At 44.6% G+C, this 24,149-nt stretch overlaps 1 protein-coding gene across 6 annotated transcripts in view; it reads left to right on the top strand.

The window, feature by feature from the left end:
• tasp1 (taspase 1) overlaps positions 1–24,149 on the top strand; it is a 104,095-nt gene that overhangs the window by 5,644 nt on the left and 74,302 nt on the right. For all 6 annotated transcript variants that reach the window (XM_033026280.1, XM_033026278.1, XM_033026277.1 and 3 more), the window contains exons 2-4: positions 8,565–8,632; positions 9,465–9,533; positions 17,062–17,182. In XM_033026280.1, the coding sequence (XP_032882171.1) occupies positions 8,565–8,632; positions 9,465–9,533; positions 17,062–17,182 (258 nt within the window). The remainder of the gene's footprint in view (positions 1–8,564; positions 8,633–9,464; positions 9,534–17,061; positions 17,183–24,149) is intronic.

Raw genomic sequence — 24,149 nt, 5'->3', positions numbered from 1 at the left:
AAGGGAGACATGGTGGAGAGAGTCACCGGCTTTAAGTTCCTGGGAATAAACATCTCCCAGGACCTCAAATGGCAAATGAACACCGTCACTCTCGTGAAGAAGTCACATCAGCGGCTGTATTTCCTGAGGTCTCTGCGGAGAGCAAACGTCTCACAGCCGCTGCTGCTGTCCTTCTACCGATGCGCCGTGGAAAGTATCCTCTCCTATGGAATCCTGGTGTAGTTTGCTAGCTGTACTGTGGCTGAGAGGAGGGCGCTGCAGGGAATTATAAAAACTGCGCAGAGCATTACAAACGCTCAACTGCCCTCCTTGGATGATATATATAGGGCCCGATGCTTGCGCCGGACCACAAATATCAAGCAGGACACATCCCACCCTGCCAACCACCTTTTCACTCTGCTATCCTCGGGAGGCGATTCAGGTCTCTGAAGGCAGACTTAAAAATAGATTCTACCCATGTGCGATAAAAGAGCTAAATTCCAACAGAGAACACTGGGGAAGCAAAATATAATTCCAAGAAATGTCGCCAAATTCTTTTAAACTCTTTTAAAATAAAGTGTACATATGTGTTAATGGTTGTCGTGTTTGTATTTGTTTTTAACCGGAGGAGATGTAAATGGAATTTCGTTGCACAGTTTGTGCAATGACAATAAACGTATTCATTCATTCATTCATTCATTCATTCATTGCTCCTATACTCAACTCCTCTTGTTATGAAGGCCAACATGCCATTCGCTTTCTTCACTGCCTGCTGTACCTGCATGCTTACTTTCATTGCCTGATGAACATGGAACCCCAGATCCTGTTGTACTTGTTGTACTCCTGTTGGGACGACAGATGGCACAATGGGCTAAGTGTTCGGCTAAGTGAACCGGAAGGTAGCCGGTTCGAATCCCGCTTGGAGTGCATACTGTCGTTGTGTCCTTGGGCAAGACACTTCACCCACCTTTGCCTGTGTGTGAATGTGTGTGAGTGATTGGTGGTGGTCGGAGGGGCCGTAGGCGCAGATTGGCAGCCACGCTTCCGTCAGTCTGCCCCAGGGCAGCTGTGGCTACAGAAGTAGCTTACCACCACCGAGTGTGACTGAGGAGTGAATGAATAATGCGATGTAAAGCGCCTTGAGTATTAGAAAGGCGCTATATAAATCCCATCCATTATTATTATTATTACTTCCCCTTTTCCCAACTTGACACCATTTAGATAGTAATCTGCCTTCCTGTTTTTGCTACCAAAGTGGATAACCACACATTTATCCACATTAAACTGCATCTGCCATGCATCTGCCCACTCACCCAACCTGTCCAAGTCACCTTGCATTCTCATAGCATCCTCCTCACAGTTCACACTGCCACCCAGCTTTGTGTCATCTGCAAATTTGCTAATGTTACTTTGAATCTCTTCATCTAAATCATTGATGTATATTGTAAATAGCTGCGAATACCAGCACTGAACCTTGTGGTACCCCACTAGTCACTGCCTGCCATTCTGAAAGGGACCCGTTAATCCCTACTCTTTGTTTCCTGTCTGCCAACCAATTTTCTATCCATGTCAGCACTCTACCCCCAATACCATGTGCCCTAATTTTGCCCGCTAATCTTCTATGTGGGACCTTATCAAATGATTTCTGAAAGTCCAGGTACACTACATCCACTGGCTCTCCCTTGTCCATTTTTCTAGTTATTCCTCAAAAAATTCACGAAGATTTCCCTTCGTAAATCCATGCTGACTCTGACCGATCCTGTCACTGCTATCCAAATGTGCCGCTATTTCATCTTTTATAATTGACTCCAGCATCTTCCACACCACCGATGTCAGGCTAACTGGTCTATAATTCCCCGTTTTCTCTCTCCCGTCTTTCTTAAAAAGTGGGATAATATTAGCTACCCTCCAATCCACCAATTCACCAAAAGCTACCCTCCAAAATTATCACCAATGCGTCCACGATTTCTAAAGCCACTGTCTCTAGTACCCTGTGATGCAGACCATCAGGCCCTGGGGATTTATCAGCCTTCAGTACCATCAGTCTACCCAGCACCATTTCCTGCCTAATGTGGATTTCCTTCAGTTCCTCCGTCACCCCAGATCCTCTGGCCACTAGTATATCAGGAAGATTGTTTGTGTCCTCCTTAGTGAAGACAGATCCAAAGTACCTGTTCAACTCACCTGCCATTTCCTTGTTCCCCATAATAAATTCATCTTTTTCAGTCTTCAAAGGTCCAACTTTGGTCTTAACTAATTTTTTCCTATTCACATACCTAACGAAGCTTTTACTATCCTTCTTTATATTCTTGGTTAGCTTACCGTCGTACCTCATCTTTTCTCCCCGTATTGCCTTTTTAGTTATCTTCTGTTGAGTATAGGAGCAAGAAGGTCCTACTGCAGTTGTACAGGGCCCCGGTGAGAGCACATCTGGAGTATTGTGTGCAGTTTTGGTCTCCTAATTTGAGGAAGAACATTTGTGCTATTGAGGGAGTGCACCCTAGGTTCACCAAGTTAATTCCCGGGATGCTGTACTATAATGAACAGTAATATAATGAAAGAATGGAGCGACTGGGCTTATATTCTCTGGAATTTAGAAGGATGAGAGAGGGGATCTTATAGAAACATATAAAATTCTTAAGGGATTCGACAGGCTCGATGCAGGAAAAATGTTACCCATGTTGGGGAAGTCCAGAACCAGGGGTCACAGTTTAAGAATAAGGAGTAAGCCATTTAGGACTGAGATGAGGAAAAACCTTTTCACCCAGAGGATTGTGAATCTGTGCAATTCACGGCCACAGTGGAGGCCAATTCACTGGATGTTTTCAGAAAGAGTTAGATTTAGCCCTAAGGGCTAACAGAATCAAGGGATATGGGGAAAAAGCAGGGCCTGAGTACTGATTTTGGATGATCAGCCATGATCATATTGAATGGCCGTGCTGGTTCGAAGGGCCGAATGGCCTACTCCTGCACCTATTTTCCATGTTTATATTTCCTGTACCAATGTGGAGAACTTCATATTTTTCCACATTGTATTTCATTTGCAATGTTGCCGCTCTTCACTCAGCTTGTCCATTTCACCATGAAGTAAAAAAATGTGTACAAAAGTACAAACATCCAGTTTGATTTTTGGTGAGTCCATGATTACTTACATTTTAGTTCCATTCAAGTGCACAGCGTTTGTGCCTTCCTAAAGGGGTGTTGTGCAATGGAATTGTTTCCTATTTAGAAGATCCAAAGTGCAGAATGCAGAGGGTAGTTGAGGCCGATCCAAGAAGAACATTTAACAGGTACATGAATAGGAAAGACCTCGAGGGATGTGGTGGTGTGACTACTGTACATGGGGCATCTTGGTCAGCATGGGCAAGTTGGGCTGAAGGGCCCATTTACGTGCTGTATCACCCTGAGCGCAGAATATAGTTCTCAGCATTATAACGCGCCAGTTCCAGAGACAAAGTCCTATGTCCAAAATGGGGTAGAGGTGAATCAACCAGTACCCTATCTTTTTGAAGGACCATTCAGATGCCAGATAACATAGGGGAAGAAACTGTTCCTGAGTCTGATGGTACATGCTTTCAAACTCCTGTATCATCTGGCCAAATTGGGTGGGGAGAAGAAGGAGTGGCCAGGGTGGAAAAGGTCTTGGATTATGTTGACTGCTATTCCGAAGCAGAGTGAGGTGTGGATGGAGTCAGTGGTGGGAGTCTGGGCCACGTCTTGGGCAGAGCTGTTCCCAAACCATGCTATGATGCAAAATGACAATATGCTTTCTATAATTCATCTGTAGTGGTTTGTCAGACCCATTGGAGACCGACACAAAATGCTGGAGTAACTCAGCGGGGCAGGCAGCATCTCTGGAAAGAAGGAATGGGTGACATTTTGGGTCGAGACCCTTGAAACGTCACCCATTCCTTCTATCCAGAGATGTTGCCTGTCCTGCTGAGTTATTCCAGCATTTTGTGTCTATCTTCGGTTTAAACCAGCATCTGCAGTTCCTTCCTACACATCCATTGGATCCATCTCCCCATATCCCTCTAGGGGCTTGTGGAGTCAAGGGATATGGGGAGAAGGCAGGCATGGGTTGTTGATAGGGGACGATCAGCCATGATCACAATGAATGGCGGTGCTGGCTCCAAGGGCCGTATGGCCTCCTCCCACACCTATTTTCTATGTTTCTATGCAGAATTACATCAGTCTTCGGAGGAAGTAGAGGCATCGGTGTGCTTTCTTGGATATTTCTTCATTATGGTTGGTCCCCTGCAGATTATTCGATAATATTTCCCTGCCTCCACCTTTGCTCTTTGTCTTTAGGTTCTGTTCCTCCTATTTCCAAAATTATTTTTGTATGAGCCATCTGTCAGAGCAAGATTCAAAAAACATTCCTGAACTTCAGACATATTTAAACTATTAAAGTTGAAGCATGCAATTAAAATAAAAGTCTAATAAAAAGTCTCAATAAAACAAAAAACATATTTGAAGGCATTATTCTAAAGGAAAATAATCTTGTCTCCGAAACCATTGGTCTGAAGAAGGATCCCGACCCCAAATATTACCTGTCCACATACCCTCCACAGATCCTGCCTGACCCAATGAATACTTTTGCATTTTGATCAAGATGCCAGCATCCACAGTTACTTAGGTCTTCATTTGAATTGAATTGAATTGAATTTCCTTTATTGTCATTCAAACCAAAGTTTGAACGAAATTATGTACCATGCGGTCATGACAGGAAAAAACCCAACAAATAACACAATGAACACAATTTAACACAAACATCCATCACAGTGAATCTCCAGGCACCTCCTCACTGTGATGGAAGGCAAAAAGTCTTATCTCTTCCTTGCTTGTTCTCCCACTGCGTTGAGGCGATCGAGGCTCTCGATGTTGAAGCCCCCGCCGGGTGATGGTAAATCCCCCGGCCGGTTTTAAGCTCCGCGAATGGGCCGATTCAAACTCCGCGATTCGGGGTGGACGAAGCTGCTGTTGCGGGAGCTCCTGAAAATCGGTCACCAACCAGGGACCTGCGAGCTCCCGATGTTACTCTCCACAGGGCCCGCGGCCGAAGCCTCCGAAGCTCCGAAGTCAGGTCGCAACCACGGCGCCACCACAGCCTCCGAAGTCAGCCAGCTCCACGATGGTGAGTCCACAGGCTCTGCCACCGGAGCCCCAAGGTCGATTCCAGTTGGAGGCCGCCAGCTCCACGATATTAGGCTTCAGCGGAGACGGAGATACGACAAGGAAAAGGTCGCATCCCCGTTGAAGGAAGAGATCAAAAAAAAGTTTCCCCCACCCCCCCACACATACACAACTAAAAAGAGACTAATGCATACATCTAACAAGACAAAACTAAAACTAAAAAAGGAAAGACAGACGGACTGCAGGCGAGCCGCAGCTGCTTGGGCAGCGCCGCCGCTTCCGGAACTACCCCGCTGCGAAATCTCCTCAAAGTATGCCCACTTTGAAGAAGTTCTCCACCTCTCTTTGGCGAGAGTTCTGTGAGGCCCTCTCTCACTGCTCACCCTCTGTGATTCTTGCAGATGTCCTGCTCTGATCATGTTTTCCCGTACGCCAACCAGTTCGAAGAAGGGTCCCGACCCGAAACGTCGCCTGTCCATTCCCTCCGCAGATGCCGCCTGACCCACTGAGTTCCTCCAGCACTCTGTATTTTGCTTAAGATTCCAGCACCCGCAGTTCCTTTTGTCTCGAATTGCACTTCCAGTGGGATCTCGGAGCGAGTGCCGGGTATGACTCATCATTCCCAACAAAACTGCACTTTGCTGCAGGGCTGCAGGAGAATGGGCATCTCCCACCTGCCTGAATCTGCCATTTGTCCCGGGCTGTAGTTCTTCACAAAACGTGCATGCAAGGCTGGGAATTGATGCTGTTTAAATGGCTGATTGTCAACAATTTTGATCATCATTGGCAAAATTCAATATGTTCTGGCTTGTTAAAGTTAATCTAACCATCTTTGTGACATTATATGCTTGATTTAATAAGCAAAGTGGAAAAATTGTGATACAGTAGGGTTTTCATAGCTTTTTAATACAGCCTTCTCCTTAGATATTGACTAGAATGTACAGGCTATACCTGAATTATGTTCCTGAGAACTGTCCATGAATTGATTTTTCCATAAGTCTTTAGTTTTCGAGATACACCGTGGAAACAGGCCCTTTGGCCCACCGCGTCCGCACCAACCAGCGATCCCCACACACTAACACTATCCTACACTGACACCAAGCCAATTTATCTACATTTCTGTACGTATTTGGTGTGTGGGAGGGAACCGGAGATCCCGGAGAAAACCCACGCAGGTCACGGGGAGAACGTACAAACTCCGTACAGACAGCACCAGTTGTTGGGATGGAACCCGGGACTCCGGCGCTGCAAGCGCTGTAAGGCAGTAACTCTACTGCTGCGCCACCGTCCCACTAAAGTCAGCAGCAAATAATTTTAATGAGGGTCAGTTGATATGAATATTTATTTATTCGCTTTCCCTGTGAAGTTACAATGATACAAATTCAGAATATCCCAAGTCCAATACCGTGGGAATTACTCCAGTACATTGAGCGTGCGGGTCGACCGAACGCTGAATAATGACGCCACAAATGGCGGCACCAGCATGTGTAAAATATAGAAAAATAATTTAACTGTTCAGTCGCATGTGTGGCAAATAAGGCACCATTGAACCAATAGTTTTGACGGCCATAATATATCAGTGGCTGTAACGTTGTTTGATAAAGTATTCTACAAGTATTAATCACAGAGATTGCCGTGTCCAAAGCAAATGTCTTCAGTGACAACACGCAAGAAACTGCAGATGTTGAAATTTTGAGCAAAAAATAACAAAGGTCTGAAGGAACACAGAGGGTCAGGATTCATCTGGAGGGGTGGGGGATGGTTGGAGGAGGGGGAATGGTCGGACGATATTTTGGCTCGGGACCTTTCATCAGACTGATGGAGTTGGTGGGGAGAAAACTGGAAAAGATTAAAGGCCATGGTAGGTAAAGCCTGGCTAGTGTAGGTGGATAACAACAGCAGTAATCAGACACCGTTACCTCTTTGGGGCACAGTCTGTCAGTTTCAAATTGACAAGCAATGGGATTAGGTTTGGGTAACTAATCAGAAAATATATTGTGTATTTATTTATCTGTCTAGTATATTTACATAAAGAGTGATGTATAATTGTTATTCTTAATAAGTTATTTCACTGCATGAAATAGCTGAATTGTATTTTAATTTATGTTACTTTCCACAGTTAGAATTATTCAAGGAATTGCAGATGTCGTTTTACAAAAGAAGACACAAAGTGCTGGAGTGACTCTGCGAGTCATGCAGCATCTCTAGAGAACATGGATAGGTGACGTTTTGGGTCTGAAGATGAGTCCCAACCTGAAACATCACCTGTCCATGTTCTCCAGAGATGCTGCCCGACCCGTTGAGTTCAACCCCTGTCCCACGGTACGAGTTCATTCCAAGAGCTCTCCCGAGTTTGCCCTGATTCGAACTCGGAGATTTACGGTAATGGCCGCTCGTCGGTTGAAAAATCTTCACGAGTCTTCCCGAGCTTACCTATCGTTAGCGAGTCTTCCCGAGTACCTGCAGTTAGCGTTACGAGCCGCTAAGAGACGTCCCCGAGCTCCGGCGTACCAGCTACGTTCATTCTCCGTGCTTACCACGAGTGTGATTTTTTTAAACTCGGGAGAGCTCTTGGAATGAATTCGTACCGTGGGACAGGGCCATAACTCCAGCACTTTGTGCCTTCCTAATTTTGATCTGCTAGCTCTGCACTAGCTCCTATTTAATGGTGAGCATTGGGATGGGAGATTGCAACCTTCACCTGGTCCGCCCTGTTTCAACGAATGCAATCAACCTGGCGTGCACAATCAAATAAGATCAAAGAGAACAAGTTGTCCTACAACTTTAGGCTGTGCACGCCATACGCAAGAAGAAGAAGAATGGTGGGCATGCAGTTTGGTTCTTTGACAACACCAAACCGTAATTGGAAAGTTACCAGACTACTCGTTCCCGATGTTGGGGGAGTCTAGAACCAGGGGCCACAGTTTAAGAATAAGGAGTAGGCCATTTAGAACGGAGATGAGGAAACACTTTTTCCTCACAGAGAGTGGTGAGTCTGTGGAATTATCTGCCTCAGAGGGCAGTGGAGGAGGGTTCTCTGGATGTTTTCAAGAGAGAGCTAAATGGGGCTCTTAAAAATAGCGGAGTCAGGGGATATGGGGAGAAGGCAGGAACGGTGTACTGATTGTGGATGATCAGCCATGATCACATTGAATGGTGGTGCTGGCTCGAAAGGGCCAAACGGCCTACTCCGGCACCTATTGTCTATTGTCTATTGCTGGGGAGCTGATGATGTAATATGTGGGATCTCTACTTAAGCCACACAATAATAGAGAATTTTATTCCTTGTGTTTGTATGGCATATTTTAAACTCATAGATGTCAAACTTGATACAATGACATCAATATGTATCAAGGCAGGATGCCTCTCACCAAAATTGCTTTTATTCTCGTGTACAGACTGATAATTTGTTAGGTATTAATTAATTTGTTAAAATTTGATTATTTCAGGAGCAGGTTATCATTCTGAATCGAAGGCCAAGGAGTATAAACAAGTTTGCAAGAAGGCTTGCCAAAAGGTAGGACTATTTGCTATTTGTGGGTTTATAATTGCAAGTTCATAAATGATAGGAGCAGAATTAGTCCATTCAGCCCATCAAGTCTACTCTGCCAACCAATCATGGCTGAGCTATCTATCCCTCTCAACCCCATTCTCCCGCCTACCCATAACCCCTGACACCTGTATTAATCAAGAATCTATCTATCTCTGCCTTAAAAATATCCATTGGCTTGGCCTCCACGGCCTTCTGCGGCAATTTAAACTGGTTGATCTTTTTTTGCTCTTATTTTTCTATCTTTTTTACTGTCATAGAGTGATACAGCGTGGAAACAGGCCCTTCGGCCCAACTTGCCCACACCGGCCAACATGACCCAGCTACACTAGCCCCACCTGCCTGCGTTTGGTCCATATCCCTCCAAACCTGTCCTATCCATGTACCTGTCTAACTGTTTCTTAAACCTTGGGATAGTCCCAGCCTCAACTACCACCTCTGGCAGCTCGTTCCATACACCCACTACCCTTTGTGTGAAAATGCGACCCCTCAGATTCCTATTAAATCTGTTCCCCTTCACCTTAAACCTATGTCCTCTGGTCCTTAATACCCCTGCACTGGGCAAGAGACTCTGTGCATCAACCCGATCTATTCCTCTCATGATTATATATACTTCTATACGATCTAGTCCTGGCAACAGACCTTCCAGCGCAGCATAAATTAAAAATTTTTGCAAAATGCTGAAAACTTAGCTATAACATTGAAATGAAATTGAAAGCTTTTCACTGGACCTCAGTACACATGACAATAAACTAAACTAAAGTGAATATGTTTTAAAGTAGAAACTTTTGCATTTCAGGCAATAGAGAAACTGCAAACTGGTGCTCTTGCTGTGGATGTAGTGGCTGCAGCCCTTATTGAACTAGAGGTGAGGAGATGAGCAGAAAACTTATTTCATAGTTCATATCTTTAGCTTTTCAATATTCTTTTTCTCTTGAACAGGAGAGGAGATTGATCAGAGTCCAAACTTCCGCTTTTAAACTTTTTATATCTGGCCCTTTAAAAAATTGAAGAAAGGAGCCATTGTTCCATTAGTGGTTTTTTATAATATGAAAGGAAATTCCTCTTTTGGCTATTTGTATGACCCTCTCAAAATCCTTCACCTCACACTTACCGAGATTAAATTCTGCCTGCCACTGCCCTACCTCATTTATCTGCTGAACAGTATCATTCTGTAGTCTAAGACTGTCCTCCCCACTGTCAATAACACCACCAAATTTGTGTCATCTGCAAGCTTACTAACTCTCCCTCCTTGCCTAATATCTGTGTGGTTAATGAACATGACAAACATTGCAACACTGCACCCCTGTGTTACATTGCTGAGACATTAGAGATACAGCATGGAAACGGGGCCCTTTGGCCCACGGTTTCCATGCTTCGGCGCACAGGTTTGTATAAATTGTCTCTAGCGTGTGTGGGATAGTGTGCAGGGGATCGCTGGTCGCAGGCTGGGTCCACAAATTGGGGGGGCGTCGGGGAAAGGGGGGGGGGGGTGGAGAATGGGAGAAGGGAGGGAGAGGGGGAGAAGGGGATGTGAGGGGAGGGGGTAGTGGATAAGGGGGAGAAGAGTGGAGAAGGGAGGAAGAGGGGGAAAGGGAAGAAGAGTGGAGAAAGAGGGGCGGGAGGAAGGGAGAGGGGAGTTCAGTCTACACTCACTGAATCCATCCCTGTGAAAAGTTATAGAGATGGATCTGAAAGCGGACCAATACATCTATAAATAAAACTGAACGACTCAGACATCTTTTGATTTGCACAATTGATTTCATTGCATTAAATGTAATATATTAATGTTTAAAATCCATGCATTGAAGGAAGAATATTTTACAGCCTGAACCGTAACCGGTCATCACCCGCATGACAGCATATGTCAGCGTGTATGTTATGCAACTGGACGGTTTTACAGGCGTCAGTCGCCCAAGTGGGACAGGCCCTTTAGATACTGAATCTGGTATTGGTTGACAGGTATTGCAGATACCTGTTCATATGTAGTTAGTTTGGGGCAGTTGGCTGAATGAAGTATGTGAGAATGACTTCATCCCAGTTTTGTTTTGTTTTTGGAGAATCTGTTTCTGTTTAGCCTTGCCTCAATGGAATTGAGTTATTCAATTCTTAGGCCTTTGTCGTCCTCTTCCAACCAATAATAAAATGTAGTAATTGCTCTGATTAATATAGAAAATAGGTCCAATGCCATAGGGTTGTATGGCATAGAAACAGGCCCCTTCAGGCCACAGTGTCTATATCAGACCAACTAGTCTATATCTATATTTATCCCACTAGACCTGCATTAATTCCACATCCCTCCATGCCCTGCTCATTTATCTGTCCAGATACTTTTTAAATGTCACTGTTTCATGTCTCCTCCACACCACCTCCGTGAGCTCGTTCCAGATTAGTTTAGTTTCGAGATACAGAGCACGCTCAATGAGTCCGTGCCGACCAGCAATCCCCGCACACTAATAGAAACAAAGAAACATAGAAATTAGGTGCAGGAGTAGGCCCTTCGATGGCGCAATGGCAGATGGCACAATGGGCTAAGTGTTCGGCTGGCAACCGGAAGGTAGCCGGTTCGAATCCTGCTTGGAGTGCATACTGTCGTTGTGTCCTTGGGCAAGGACACTTCACCCACCTTTGCCTGTGTGTGAATGTATGTGAGTGATTGGTGGTGGTCGGAAGGGCCGTAGGCGCAGATTGGCAGCCACGCTTCCGTCAGTCTGCCCCAGGGCAGCTGTGGCTACAGAAGTAGCTTACCACCACCGAGTGTGACTGAGGAGTGAATGAATAATGCGATGTAAAGCGCCTTGAGTATTAGAAAGGCGCTATATAAATCCCATCCATTATTATTATTATTATTCAATATGATCATGACTGATCATCCAACTCAGTATCCCGTACCTGCCTCTTCTCCATACCCTCTGATCCCTTTAGCCACAAGGGCCACATCTAACTCCCTCTTAAATATAGCCAATGAACTGGCCTCAACTACCCTCTGTGGCAGAGAGTTCCAGAGATTCACCACTCTCTGTGTGAAAAAAGTTTTTCTCATCTCGGTTTTAAAGTATTTCCCCCTTATCCTTAAGCTGTGACCCCTTGTCCTGGACTTCCCCAACATCGGGAACAATCTTCCTGCATCTAGCCTGTCCAACCCCTTAAGAATTTTGTAAGTTTCTATAAGATCCCCTCTCAATCTCCTAAATTCTAGAGAGTATAAACCAAGTCTATCCAGTCTTTCTTCATAAGACAGTCCTGACATCCCAGTCTGGTGAACCTTCTCTGCACTCCCTCTATGGCAATAATGTCCTTCCTCAGATTTGGAGACCAAAACTGTACGCAATACTCCAGGTGTGGTCTCACCAAGACCCTGTATAACTGCAGTAGAACCTCCCTGCTCCTATACTCAAATCCTTTTGCTATGAAAGCTAACATACTATTTGCTTTCTTCACTGCCTGCTGCACCTGCATGCCTACTTTCAATGACTGGTGTACCATGACACCCAGGTCTCGCTGCATCTCCCCTTTTCCTAATCGGCCACCATTTAGATAATAGTCTGCTTTCCAGTTTTTGCCACCAAATGGATAACCTCACATTTATCCACATTATACTGCATCTGCCAAACATTTGCCCACTCACCCAGCCTATCCAAGTCACCTTGCAGTCGAAAGCCTTCTGGAATGTCCAGATACACCGCATCCACTGGTTCTCCCCTATCCACACTACTAGTTACATCCTCGAAAAATTCTATAAGATTCGTCAGACATGATTTGCCTTTCGTAAATCCATGCTGACTTTGTCCAATAATTTCACCACTTTCCAAATGTGCTGCTATCCCATCTTTAATAACTGACTCTAGCAGTTTCCCCACTACCGATGTTAGACTAACTGGTCTGTAATTCCCCGTTTTCTCTCTCCCTCCCTAATTTAAAAAGTGGGGTTACGTTTGCTACCCGCCAATCCTCAGGAACTACTCCAGAATCTAAAGAGTTTTGAAAGATTATTACTAATGCATCCACTATTTCTGGAGCTACTTCCTTAAGTACTCTGGGATCCAATCCAATCCAATCTAACTTTATTTGTTAAGCACTTTAAAACAACCAATGTTGACCAAAGTGCTGTACAGAAGAATAAACAAGACATCATAAACAGACAACATAACAGCTCACATGAGGCGCAAAAATTACATATGAAATACAACAATAAATTAAAAGACATAAAACATGAGTAAAAATAATAGCCACGCAATAAAAGCAATCAAAATAAGAAATTAAATCAAGTAAATAAAGTCGACATCTTACTGGGTATCAAAGGCCACGGAGAAGAGATGGGTTTTAAGAAGTGATTTAAAAACAGACAGAGAAGAGGCCTGTTTAATGTGGATGCAGCCTATCTGGCCCTGGGGATTTATCGGTCCTTTAATCCATTCAATTTACCCAACACCACTTCCCGACTAACCTGGATTTCATTCAATTCCTCCAACTCCTTTGACCCGCGGTCCCCTGCTATTTCCGGCAGATTATTTATGTCTTCCTTAGTGAAGACGGAACCAAAGTAGTTATTCAATTGGTCCGCCATATCCTTGTTCCCCATGATCAACTCACCTGTTTCTGACTGCAAGGGACCTACATTTGTTTTAACTAATCTCTTTCTTTTCACATATCTACAAAAACTTTTGCAGTCAGTTTTTATGTTCCCTGCCAGTTTTCTTTCATAATCTATTTTTCCTTTCCTAATTAAGCCCTTTGTCCTCCTCTGCTGGTCTCTGAATTTCTCCCAGTCCTCTGGTATGCTGCTTTTTCTGGCTAATTTGTACGCATCATCCTTCGCTTTGATACTATCCCTGATTTCCCTTGTTATCCACGGATGCACTACCTTCCCTGATTTATTCTTTTGCCAAACTGGGATGAACAATTTTTGTAGTTCATCCATGCAGTCTTTAAATGTCTTCCATTGCATATCCACCGTCAACCCTTTTAGAATTAATTGCCAGTCAATCTTGGTCAATTCACGTCTCATACCCTCAAAGTTACCTTTCTTTAAGTTCAGAACCATTGTTTCTGAATTAACAATGTCACTCTCCATCCTAATGAAGCACTCAACCATATTATGGTCACTCTTGCCCAAGGGGGCACGTACAACAAGACTGCTAACTAACCCTTCCTCATTACTCAATACCCAGTCTAAAATAGCCTGCTCTCTCAGTTGGTTCCTCTACATGTTGATTTAGATAACTATCCCGCATACATTACAAGAAATCCTCTTCCTCAGCACCCCTGCCAATTTGATTCACCCAATCTATATGTAGATTGAAGTCACACATTATAACTGTTTTGCCTTTGTCGCACGCATTTCTAATTTCCTGTTTGATACCATCTCCAACTTCACTACTACTGTTAGGTGGCCTGTACACAACACCCACCAGCGTTTTCTGCCCCTTAGTGTTTCGCAGCTCTACCCATACCGATTCCACATCCTCCAAACTAATGTCCTTCCTTTCCATTGCGTTAATCTCCTCTCTAACCAGCAACGCTACCCCACCTCCTTTTCCTTTCTCTCTATCCCTCCTGAATATTGAATATCCCTGGATGTTCAGCTCCCAGCCTTGGTCACCCTGGAGCCATGTCTCCGTGATCCCAACTATATCATAATCATTAATGGCTATCTGCACGTTCAACTCATCCACCTTATTACGAATACTCCTTGCATTGAGACACAAAGCCTTCAGGCTTGTTTTTACAACGCTCTTACCCCTTATACAATTATGTTGAAAAGTGGCCTTTTTTGATTTTTGCCCTGGTTTTGTCTGCTTTTTTACTTTTACTTTTCACCTTGCTACCTATTGCTTCTACCCTCATTTTACACCCCCCTGCCTCTCTGCTCTTGTACCCATCCCCCTGCCACATTAGTTTAAATGCTCCCCGACAAGCACTAGGAAACACTCCCCCAAGGACATTAGTTCCATTCCAGCCCAGGTGCAGACCGTCCTGTTTGTACTGGTCCCACCTCCCCCAGAACTGGTTCCAATGCCCTAAAAATTTGAATCCCTCCCCCTTGCACCATTTTTCAAGCCACGTATTCATCTGCAATATCCTCCTATTTCTACTCTGACTGGCCCGTGGTACTGGTAGTAATCCAGAGATTATTACCTTTGAGGTCCTACTTTTAAGTTTATCTCCTAGCTCCCTAAATTCATCTTGTAGGACCTCATCCCTTTTTTTACCTACATCGTTGGTGCCAATATGCACCACGACAACTGGCTGTTCACCCTCCCCCTCCAGAATGTTCTGCAGCCGTTCAGTGACATCCCTGACCCTTGCACCAGGGAGACAACATACCATCCTGGAGTCTCGTTTGCGGCCGCAGAAACGCCTATCTATTCCCTGACAATTGAATCCCCTATTACTATTGCCCTTCCACTCTTTTTCCCCCCCTCATGTGCCGCAGAGCCACCCATGGTGCCATGAACTTGGCTGCTGCTGCATTCCCCTGATGAGCCATCTCCCTCAACAGTATCCAAAATGGTATACCTGTTTAGGAGGGAGATGACAGCAGGGTACTCCTGCACTACCTGCCTACTGCTTTGCTGGCTATTGGCCACCCGTTCCCTTTCTGTCCTCTTACCTTTTACCTGCGGTGTGACCAACTCGCTGTACGTGCTATCCTACACACTATTTAGGGACAATTTACAATTATACCGAGCCAATTAACGTACAACCCTGTAGATCTTTGGAACGTGGAAGGAAACCGGAGATCCCGGAGAAAACCCACGCAGGTCACGGGGAGAACGTACATACAAACAGCACCTGTAGTCAGGATCGAACCAGGGTCCCTGGTGCTGTAAGGAAGTAGCTCTACCGCTGAGCCACCATGGCGCCCTAGCAACTGGGAAAGTGGACAACAGGATGACAGATGAACAATTTACCCCTCAGATCCCCTTAAAACCGCTTTCCTCTCATCTTAACCTTCTGCCCATTAGTATTAGACACCAATACCATGGGAAATAGATACTGGCTATCCACCCAGCCTAGGTTTCTCATAAATGTATATCGCTCTTTTATGTCCTTCCCACAGAGTGGCGACCAGAACTGCACATAATACTCCAAGTGTGGCCTAACTACCATTTTGTACAATTGAACAGAACATCTCAACGCTTATAGCTTGATTGACGAAAGCAAGCTAACCCGTAAGCTTTCCTCACCACCATGTTCCCATCTTCAGTGGACTATGTGGTTGTACACCAAGGTATATCTGTTTAATAACACTCCCCAGCGGCCTGCCATTCACCGTGTATGTCCTGCCTTGATTTAACTTCACAATTAACCTGTTAAATTATATCTGCCATCACGTTGTCCACTTTCCCAGTTGATCTCTATATGTTGCAGCCTTAGACAATCTTCTTCACATGTCCACTGTACCACTAATTTTGGGGTCATCAACTGGAGAGCCATCCTGAGCTATCGTGTACCTCATTGGAGACCATCAGACTATGTTTAATCAGACTTTACTGGACTTTGTCTTGCCTTATACGTTATTCCGTTTATCCTGTATCTGTACACTGTAGATGGCTCGATTGTAATCATGTATGATCTTTCCGCTGACTGGATATCACACAACCAAAAGCTTTTCACTGTACTTCACAAAACTAACTCAATAACTTGGACTTGGGAAATCAAGGATTATGAGACCAAAACAGAGAGTATGGTAAAAGTCCAGGAAAGCGGAGTCAAATGTCAGATAATTAATAATCTTTTTGAATGGCAGAACAGGCTTATTGATAACCTGTTTCTGCTTCTTTTCTTGTATGAAGAATTTCAGGAATAATAGTTTGGGAAGAATATACTATATGTGACTCCTGAAATATTATTTCAGATCGAATGAATTTAGCTTCTATAAACCTCAATAGTCAATAGTGCTTTATTCTTCACATATGTAAGTGTACAGTGAAATTAATTTTGCCTTCAGTATATTACACATATGGACGCCGCCATTTTTTAGCGCCATTATTCAACGTTCAAAGTCCGGTCGGCCCACTCGCTCATGGAACTGGAGCAGTTCCCGCGAGCCAACGTCTCTCTCTCCTTGCCCAGCCATCTTTGTGTGTGTGTGTGTGTGTGTGTGTGTGTGTGTCCCAGGGTCCTACCTGAGAGCGCTGGAGGCATTACTCCGGTTCACCCTCCTGGTCCTTGCTCTTCATGCCCGACATCTCCAGCTCCCCACTCGCCCCGTGGGTGAGGTCCCACTGACCGCGGACCCTCCGATGAGTTTTCTGGCGAGTTCCCTGACTCGCTGACCGACAAGCCTTCAGGCGCATTCCTAGTCCAGCCGGCCGACGCGAAGAACTTTTTAAAATATGAGTTTATTTCCTCATTTATTTGTGTAATTACAATCAGCTTTCCATTTCTAGGACTCTCCTTTCACCAATGCAGGAATGGGTTCCAATCTAAATCTCTCAGGGGATATAGAATGTGATGCCAGTACAATGGATGGAAAGTCCTTGAATTTTGGAGCTGTAGGAGCACTCAGGGGTACGTACACTTTTACTTTGAAAAATTAACCACATAGAATAAAAGTGAAAGTGATGCAATTTCTATCATACAAGAGTTCCTTTGAATGCTGAAAAGGGGTGATTTTTAACCTAATTTAATTCTGTCATTAACATCCAGATATTTTATATCATATGTTTTTAAGATTCAGTATTTTAAATTTCATAGAATAATAGAATATCGGTATGTTTAGGTGGCACAGATGTGCAGCTGGTGGAGCTGGTGTCCTGTGCTCAGGCGCTGTCTGTGTGGAGTTTGTGCGTTCTTCCTCTGTCCCCATGGGCACTCCAGTTCCCACCCACGTCCCAAAGACGTGTGGGTTTGTCGGTTAATTGCCGATCGCAAATTGCCGATTATAGATTGTGGATGATTATCCATGATCGCAGTGAATGGCGGTGCTGGCTCGAAGGGCGGAATGGCCTCCCGCACCTATTGTCTATTGTCTATAAATTTCCCCTTGTGCGTAGGGAGTGGATGACAGAGCAGGATAACATAGAAGTAGTGTGAACAGTTGATCGGTGGTTGACGGGGTCTCGGTGGGCCGAAGGGCCTGTTTTTCATGTTCTATCTTTTAATCAATCAATACAAGATGAAAGGAAGCCATTTGGCCTACCATACGTGTACCAACGTCTTGGTAAAATTGTACAATTGGTGCCACTCACCTGCTCTTCCACAGCTAAATAAATGTTTTCCTTTCAGCTATTAATGCAGTTCTGTTTAAATAACCAATTTAGACCGTACAATCTGATCACGACACAATTTAGCTCATGTGTGTGTGGTAAGGTACTACAGATGCTGGTTTACACCAAAGATAGACACAAAATGCTGGTGTAACTCAGCGGGTCATAGAGTGATACTGTGTGGGAACAGGCCCCTTGGCCCAACTCACCTACACCGGCCAACAATGTCCCAGCTACCCTTGTCCCACTTGCCTGCGCTTGGTCCATATTCCTCCAAACCTGTTCTATCCATGTACCTGTCTAACTGTTTCTTAAACGATGGGATAGCCCCAGCCTCAACTACCTCCTCTGGCAGCTTGTTCTATACACCCACCGCCCTCTGTGTGAAAAAGTTACCCCTCGGATTCCTATTAAATCTTATACAACTGCAACATGACCTCCCAACTTCTATACTCAATGGTCTGACTGATGAAGACCAAAGTGCCAAAAGGAGTAGGTGACGTTTCGGGTCGGAACCTTTCCTCAGACTTCTTCAACCTTTTCTCCAGAGATGCTGCCTGACCCGCTGAGTTACTCCAGCATTTTGTGTCTATCTACAACATAACTCATGTTGCCTCTGGTTCTTTTCCGTGCCATCTTAGCTTTTTCCCTCTGCTCTCTAGGCCATCCTAACGCTGGAAACACTTACTCCTTATTTTATCAAAACTATTTGTGGTTTTGAACACTTCTCCCAAATATCCTCCTGACTCATGCTGCAAGCATAACTCAACTAAACCTCTCCGATTTCTCTGCGTGCTCACCCCCAGTATCCTTCTAATAAAAATGTAAAATGTCACACGCTAGAGATCTGAAACAAAAACAGAAAAATATTGGCACTGCTCAGCTGGTCTGGCACCATTTAGCTCAGTTTATTTTCACACAGAGAGTGGTGAATCTCTGGAATTCTTGCCACAGAAGGTAGTTGAGGCCAGTTCATTGGCTATATTTAAGAGGGAGTTAGATGTGACCCTTGTGGCTAAAGGGATCAGGGGGTATGGAGAGAAGGCAGGTACGGGATACTGAGTTGGATGATCAGCCATGATCATATTGAATGGCGGTGCAGGCTCGAAGGGACGAATGGCCTACTCCTGCACCTATTTTCTATGTATCTATGATTTATTGTTAAGTGAACGAGCTGCAGTGAAAAGATGCGTGCTATTCAGACAGAGACTATACATGATTACAATCAAGCCGTCCTCAGTGTACAGATATCATACAGGTGTAATAGCGAATCCAATTCTAGGACCAGCACGCAAAGAGTCGCCTTGCTCCTGCGCCACTTTGGACTCCATTTGTCGAAAGAAAAACGAGTAAATGAGTTTTCACCACTTGAATGTCCTTTTCTAAACCCTCTTCCACTCCAACTTGCACTGTCCCTTCAAGAATTTCCTTGAAGATCAGTTTAGTTTATTGTCTCGTGTACCGAGGTACAGTGAAAAGCTATTGTTGCATGTCAACCAGACAGCGGAAAGACTAAACCTGATTAAAATCGAGCCGTCCACAGTGTACAGGTACATGATAAAGAGAATAGCGTTTAGTGCAAGGTGAAGTCCGATTAAAGATAGTCCGAGGGTCTCTAAAGAGGTAGATAGTAGCTCAGGACCAGTTGTATATAGAATGGTTCAGTTTCCTGATTATCCGTTTTACTAGATTTTAGGATTTCGTTCCCCATCTCCACATTTACATTCAACCATGCCTCAGTGAAGCAGATTGAAATGCCTAACATGCTGAAGATTCTGTGCAAATGGAGATTTGGGCATCAGAAATTGGATGTCTACTTATAATTTTTCATGGGGATGTTTAATCTTCATTAGTGATTCTTTCATTAACATATCCAGGATTGTTGGGCAGCGAGGAACCAAAGGGAAGATCACTCAGATATATTTGGCCAATGGATTTAATAGAAATCTGAGAGGTATATTTTTCAACACAAAGGGTGGTGGGTGTATGGAATGAGCTGCCAGAGGAAGTGGTTGAGGGAGGTACGATCGCAACGTTTAAGAAACAATTAGACAGGTACATGGATAGGACAGGTTGAGAGGGATATGGGCCAAACGCCCATATAAGATTGTTAAGGGCCACGTGGAGTAGCTGGGCTTGTACACTCTGGAGTTTAGAAGGATGAGAGGGAATCTTATTGAAACATATAAGATTGTTAAGGGTTTGGACACGCTAGAGGCAGGAAACATGTTCCCGATGTTGGGGGAGTCCAGAACCAGGGGCCACAGTTTAAGAATAAGGAGTAAGCCATTTAGAACGGAGACGAGGAAACACTTTTTCTCACAGAGAGTGGTGTCTGTGGAATTCTCTGCCTCAGAGGGCGGTGGAGGCAGGTTCTCTGGATGCTTTCAAGAGAGAGCTAGATAGGGCTCTTAAAAATAGGGGATGTGGGGAGAATGCAGGAACGGGGTACTGATTGTGGATGATCAGCCATGGTTCTTTTTTCCCCCCGCACAATTAAAGCATGGAATAATCTCCACCCTACTATAGTTACCCAACCCGATGCAACTAAATTTAAAGTAGCTCTTTCTTCACAATAACCCTTTCTGGATTAAGTCCTCCCTCCACCACCTCTAGTTTAAATTCCATTTGGAATATTTTGGAGGACCAAGAAACCAAGAACCAAGAATGGTGGTGCTGGCTCGAAGGGCCGAATGGCCTACTCCTGCACTTATTGTCTATTGTCCAATGTCTAACGCAGGCAGGCGGGACTAGTGTAGATGGGACATGTTGGTCGGTGTGGGCAAGTTGGGCCGAAGGGCCTGTTTCCACTCTATGACCTTCTGACTGCGACAGTTTCAATTCAACCGAAAAAGAAACGATCTTTCGTTTTCTTAATTTCCCGAATGTGGTATTAATTTCCATCATAAAACATTTCAAAGAAAACTAGTTGGCGTTTGAACTTTCCAATCATTCTGACTAACTTCTTAAAATAGCACACAACAAAAATAACATTTAACTTGTTTGGATGGAACTTACTCAGATCCTCTTTGTATTTTTTACAAATCCAGCATTTGTAGCTGCCAACAATCTCATGTTTTGTTTTACCACAAGTTTAATCATGCTGATCATTGTTGTCAATGTTAGGAAAATAGTTCATCACAGCTGGTAACCATGTGTTTGTTTTTAATTTGTTTTTGTTAGGCTGGGTAACCAGGAAGAATAATTTACATTTGATTTTTTTAATATAGCATTGCGCAACTGATCAAGACCCTATTTCAAATCTCATTTTATAATGTCTAAGGAGTAAAGGAGGTTATAAAGTCATAAGCAATAGCAGTAGAATTAGGCCATTCGGCCCATCAAGTCTACTCTGCCATTCAATCATGGTTGATCTGTCTCTCCCTCCTAACCCCATTCTCCTGCCTTATCCGCGTAACCTCTTTGACAGTTGTACTAATCAAGAAAGAATCACATTTTAACTTCATAAAATGGTTGAATTTGAACATTGCTGGAAGTAAAATAATTTGTTATCTATGTCATTAATTAGAATTTTTAGAATTAGAATTCGATTCCTTTATTGTCATTCAGACCTTTCGGTCTGAACGAAATTATGTTGCCTGCAATCATACGCAGAATCAATAAAAACAAAACATACAATAAACACAAATTAAACATCCACCACAGTGAGTTCACCAAGCACATCCTCACTGTGATGGAGGCAAAGTCTTAGTCTCCGTCTCTTCCCTCCTGGTTCTCCCTCTGCGCTGAGGCGATCGATCCAGGCCGGAGATGCCGCCCTCCAGTCCAGCAGACCTCCGTGGTGATGTCGCCGCCGCCGAAGGCCGGAACGCCGTCTCCGCTCCGAGACGGCCCGCCACAGCATCAGCCGCCCCAGCTCCAGGCCGCCGCCCCAGCTCCGGGTCCCGCAGTCTCAGCTCCGGGCCGCTGCCCCAGCTCCGGGTCCCGCAGTCTCCGCTCAGAGCCCCGCTGCATCAGCTCCAGGCCGCCGCCCCAGCTCCGGGTCCCGCAGTCTCCGCTCAGGGCCGCTGCCCCAGCTCCGGGCAGCCGCCCCAGTTCCAGGCCGCCGCCCCAGCTCCGGGTCCCGTAGTCTCAGCTCCGAGCCCCGCTGCATCAGCTCCAGGCCGCCGCCGAAAGCCAGAACGCCGCTCCAGCAAGTCGGGCCACCGCTGCCTCAGCCCCGAAGATGGCCAGCCTCTCGTTGGTGAGTCCTGGCTGGCTCTGCCTCCGGAGCCTCGGGGTCGGGCGCAGGCTGGAGGCCGCCAGCTCCGCCATTAGGCCTCAGCGCAGACTGAGGCAGAGAAGGGGGATACGACACGAAAAAGTCGCATTCCCCCGAAGGAAGAGACAAAGAACATGTTTCACCCCCCCCCCCCCCCTCTAACACAACCCAACAAACTAAAACTTAACCAAAACAAGACAAAAAAGAAAAAAGTAAAGACAGACGGACTGCAGGCGAGCCGCAGCTGTTAACAGCGCCGCCACTTCCGGAATCTTTGAACTAATGCATGAATATCATTAAATATCATTAAACAATTCAAAAAATTGTTACTTGTGGGCAGAGCACCATGGCAAATTCCTTGTATGTGAATACTTGGCCAACCAATTCACTTACTTAAATAATTTAATTGTAATAATATTTTGACAATTCAGCTGACCATTTAAAACTGCTTCCAAGCAAGGTAGTACATTATTTTCTTGTAACCAACTTTCCCATTTGCACACAACATCTTTCAATCTTTCTGACTGCCATTATTTACTGTCTTGTCAAGCTGCAGGTTTATTGCTCAATTAATAAATGGCGTTGGAGTATTTTTTTCCGGTTATGGTTCATTTAATTAAAGGACATGTCCTATGATTAAATCTTGTACAAAGCAGAGGAGCTGACAGGATCCAAATGTTCATTATTTCATTCGAGTGGAAAAAAGATCCTCAATTAATAAGTTAAATAACAACTAAATAAACTCCATGTTTATGGGCGGCCATGTTGGCGCAGTGGTAGAGTTGCAGCCTTACAGCCCTTGCTGCGCTGGAGACCCGGGTTCGATTCCAACTACGGGTGCTTTTTCTTCTTATCGAGTCCACACACAGGATTAGAAGTTGCTCAGCCAGAGCTGAACGCACTTCTCGGCATCTGCATACAATGGTGTCTGTCTTGTCGCTTCTTGTGCGTGGTGATGGAAAGATTGGTGGAAACAGGGCCGCGACGTGAAGGCTCTTTCCTTGACCCCACTACGAGTGCTGTCTGCTGGGTGTTTTACGTTCTCCCTGTGACTGCGTGGGTTTTCTTCGAGATCTTCGGTTTCCTCCCACACTCCAGAGACATACAGATATGCAGGTTAATTGGCTTGGTGTATGTAAATTGTCCCTAGTGTGTGTAGGATAGTGCTAAGTGTAGGATCGCTGGTCGGTGTGGACTGAAGAGCCCGTTTCTGTGCTGTATTTCGAAACTAAACTAAACATTCAAGCAAAATTCATTAAGTGCTAGAGTAGCTCAGCAGTTCAAACAGCATCCTGGTGAATATGGATAGGTGTCAAGGTCTGTCTTCAGACTATTATTTTTTCGTGTTGTCAATTATTTGCCTTTACAAAAATCTGCTATCACTACTACATTTCCATTTCAATGTTATAATCTGATTTGTAGGAAAGAACTGCAGATTCATCCCTGCTCGTGAAACAACCAACCATATAGTTATGATTTTCAATTGTTACACTGCATCCCGAACTTTGCCTTCGTCTTAGTCTCTGTGAACTGAATAAATTAAAAAACTTCGAACACGTATCCCATCCCATTCACCATTTACCCTGCTTGCTGCCCTCACTCATTCTCATCCTCAAACACCCTCCGTCATCTTGTCCTAGTTTAGTATAGAGATACAAGGTGGAAACAGGCCCTTTGGCCCATGCTGCCTATCCCGCTAAGTTACTCCAGCATTTTGTGTCTATTAGCATGAAAGCTGCCTGACAACTTCAACTTCACTTTACAAGTTCAAAAAGGCAATGTTCATCTGGCTTGCAAAGTAAAACTGCTATCATTAACAACCTCCATTATGTTTCTAATGTTGCTAAAGGATCCCTAAGTGGTTCACTACTCAAAGGAAAATAATATAATGCTCGGCCACACGAGAAAATATTAGCTTTGATTATCAAAAGCCAGGTCAAGGAAGTATGGTTTAAGGTGGAACATGAAAGGGAAGGCAAAAATGGAAGGAGCACCATTAACAGAAGTTAAGGGAATGGAAGAAATTAAAGGAATGGAAGGGCAAAGG

The sequence above is a fragment of the Amblyraja radiata genome, chromosome 8 (assembly GCF_010909765.2).
Source record: "Amblyraja radiata isolate CabotCenter1 chromosome 8, sAmbRad1.1.pri, whole genome shotgun sequence".
In the NCBI taxonomy this organism is placed as follows: Eukaryota; Metazoa; Chordata; class Chondrichthyes; order Rajiformes; family Rajidae; genus Amblyraja; species Amblyraja radiata.
The sequence above is the reverse complement of the archived record's forward strand: the minus strand, read 5'-3'. Positions and strand labels throughout refer to the sequence as shown.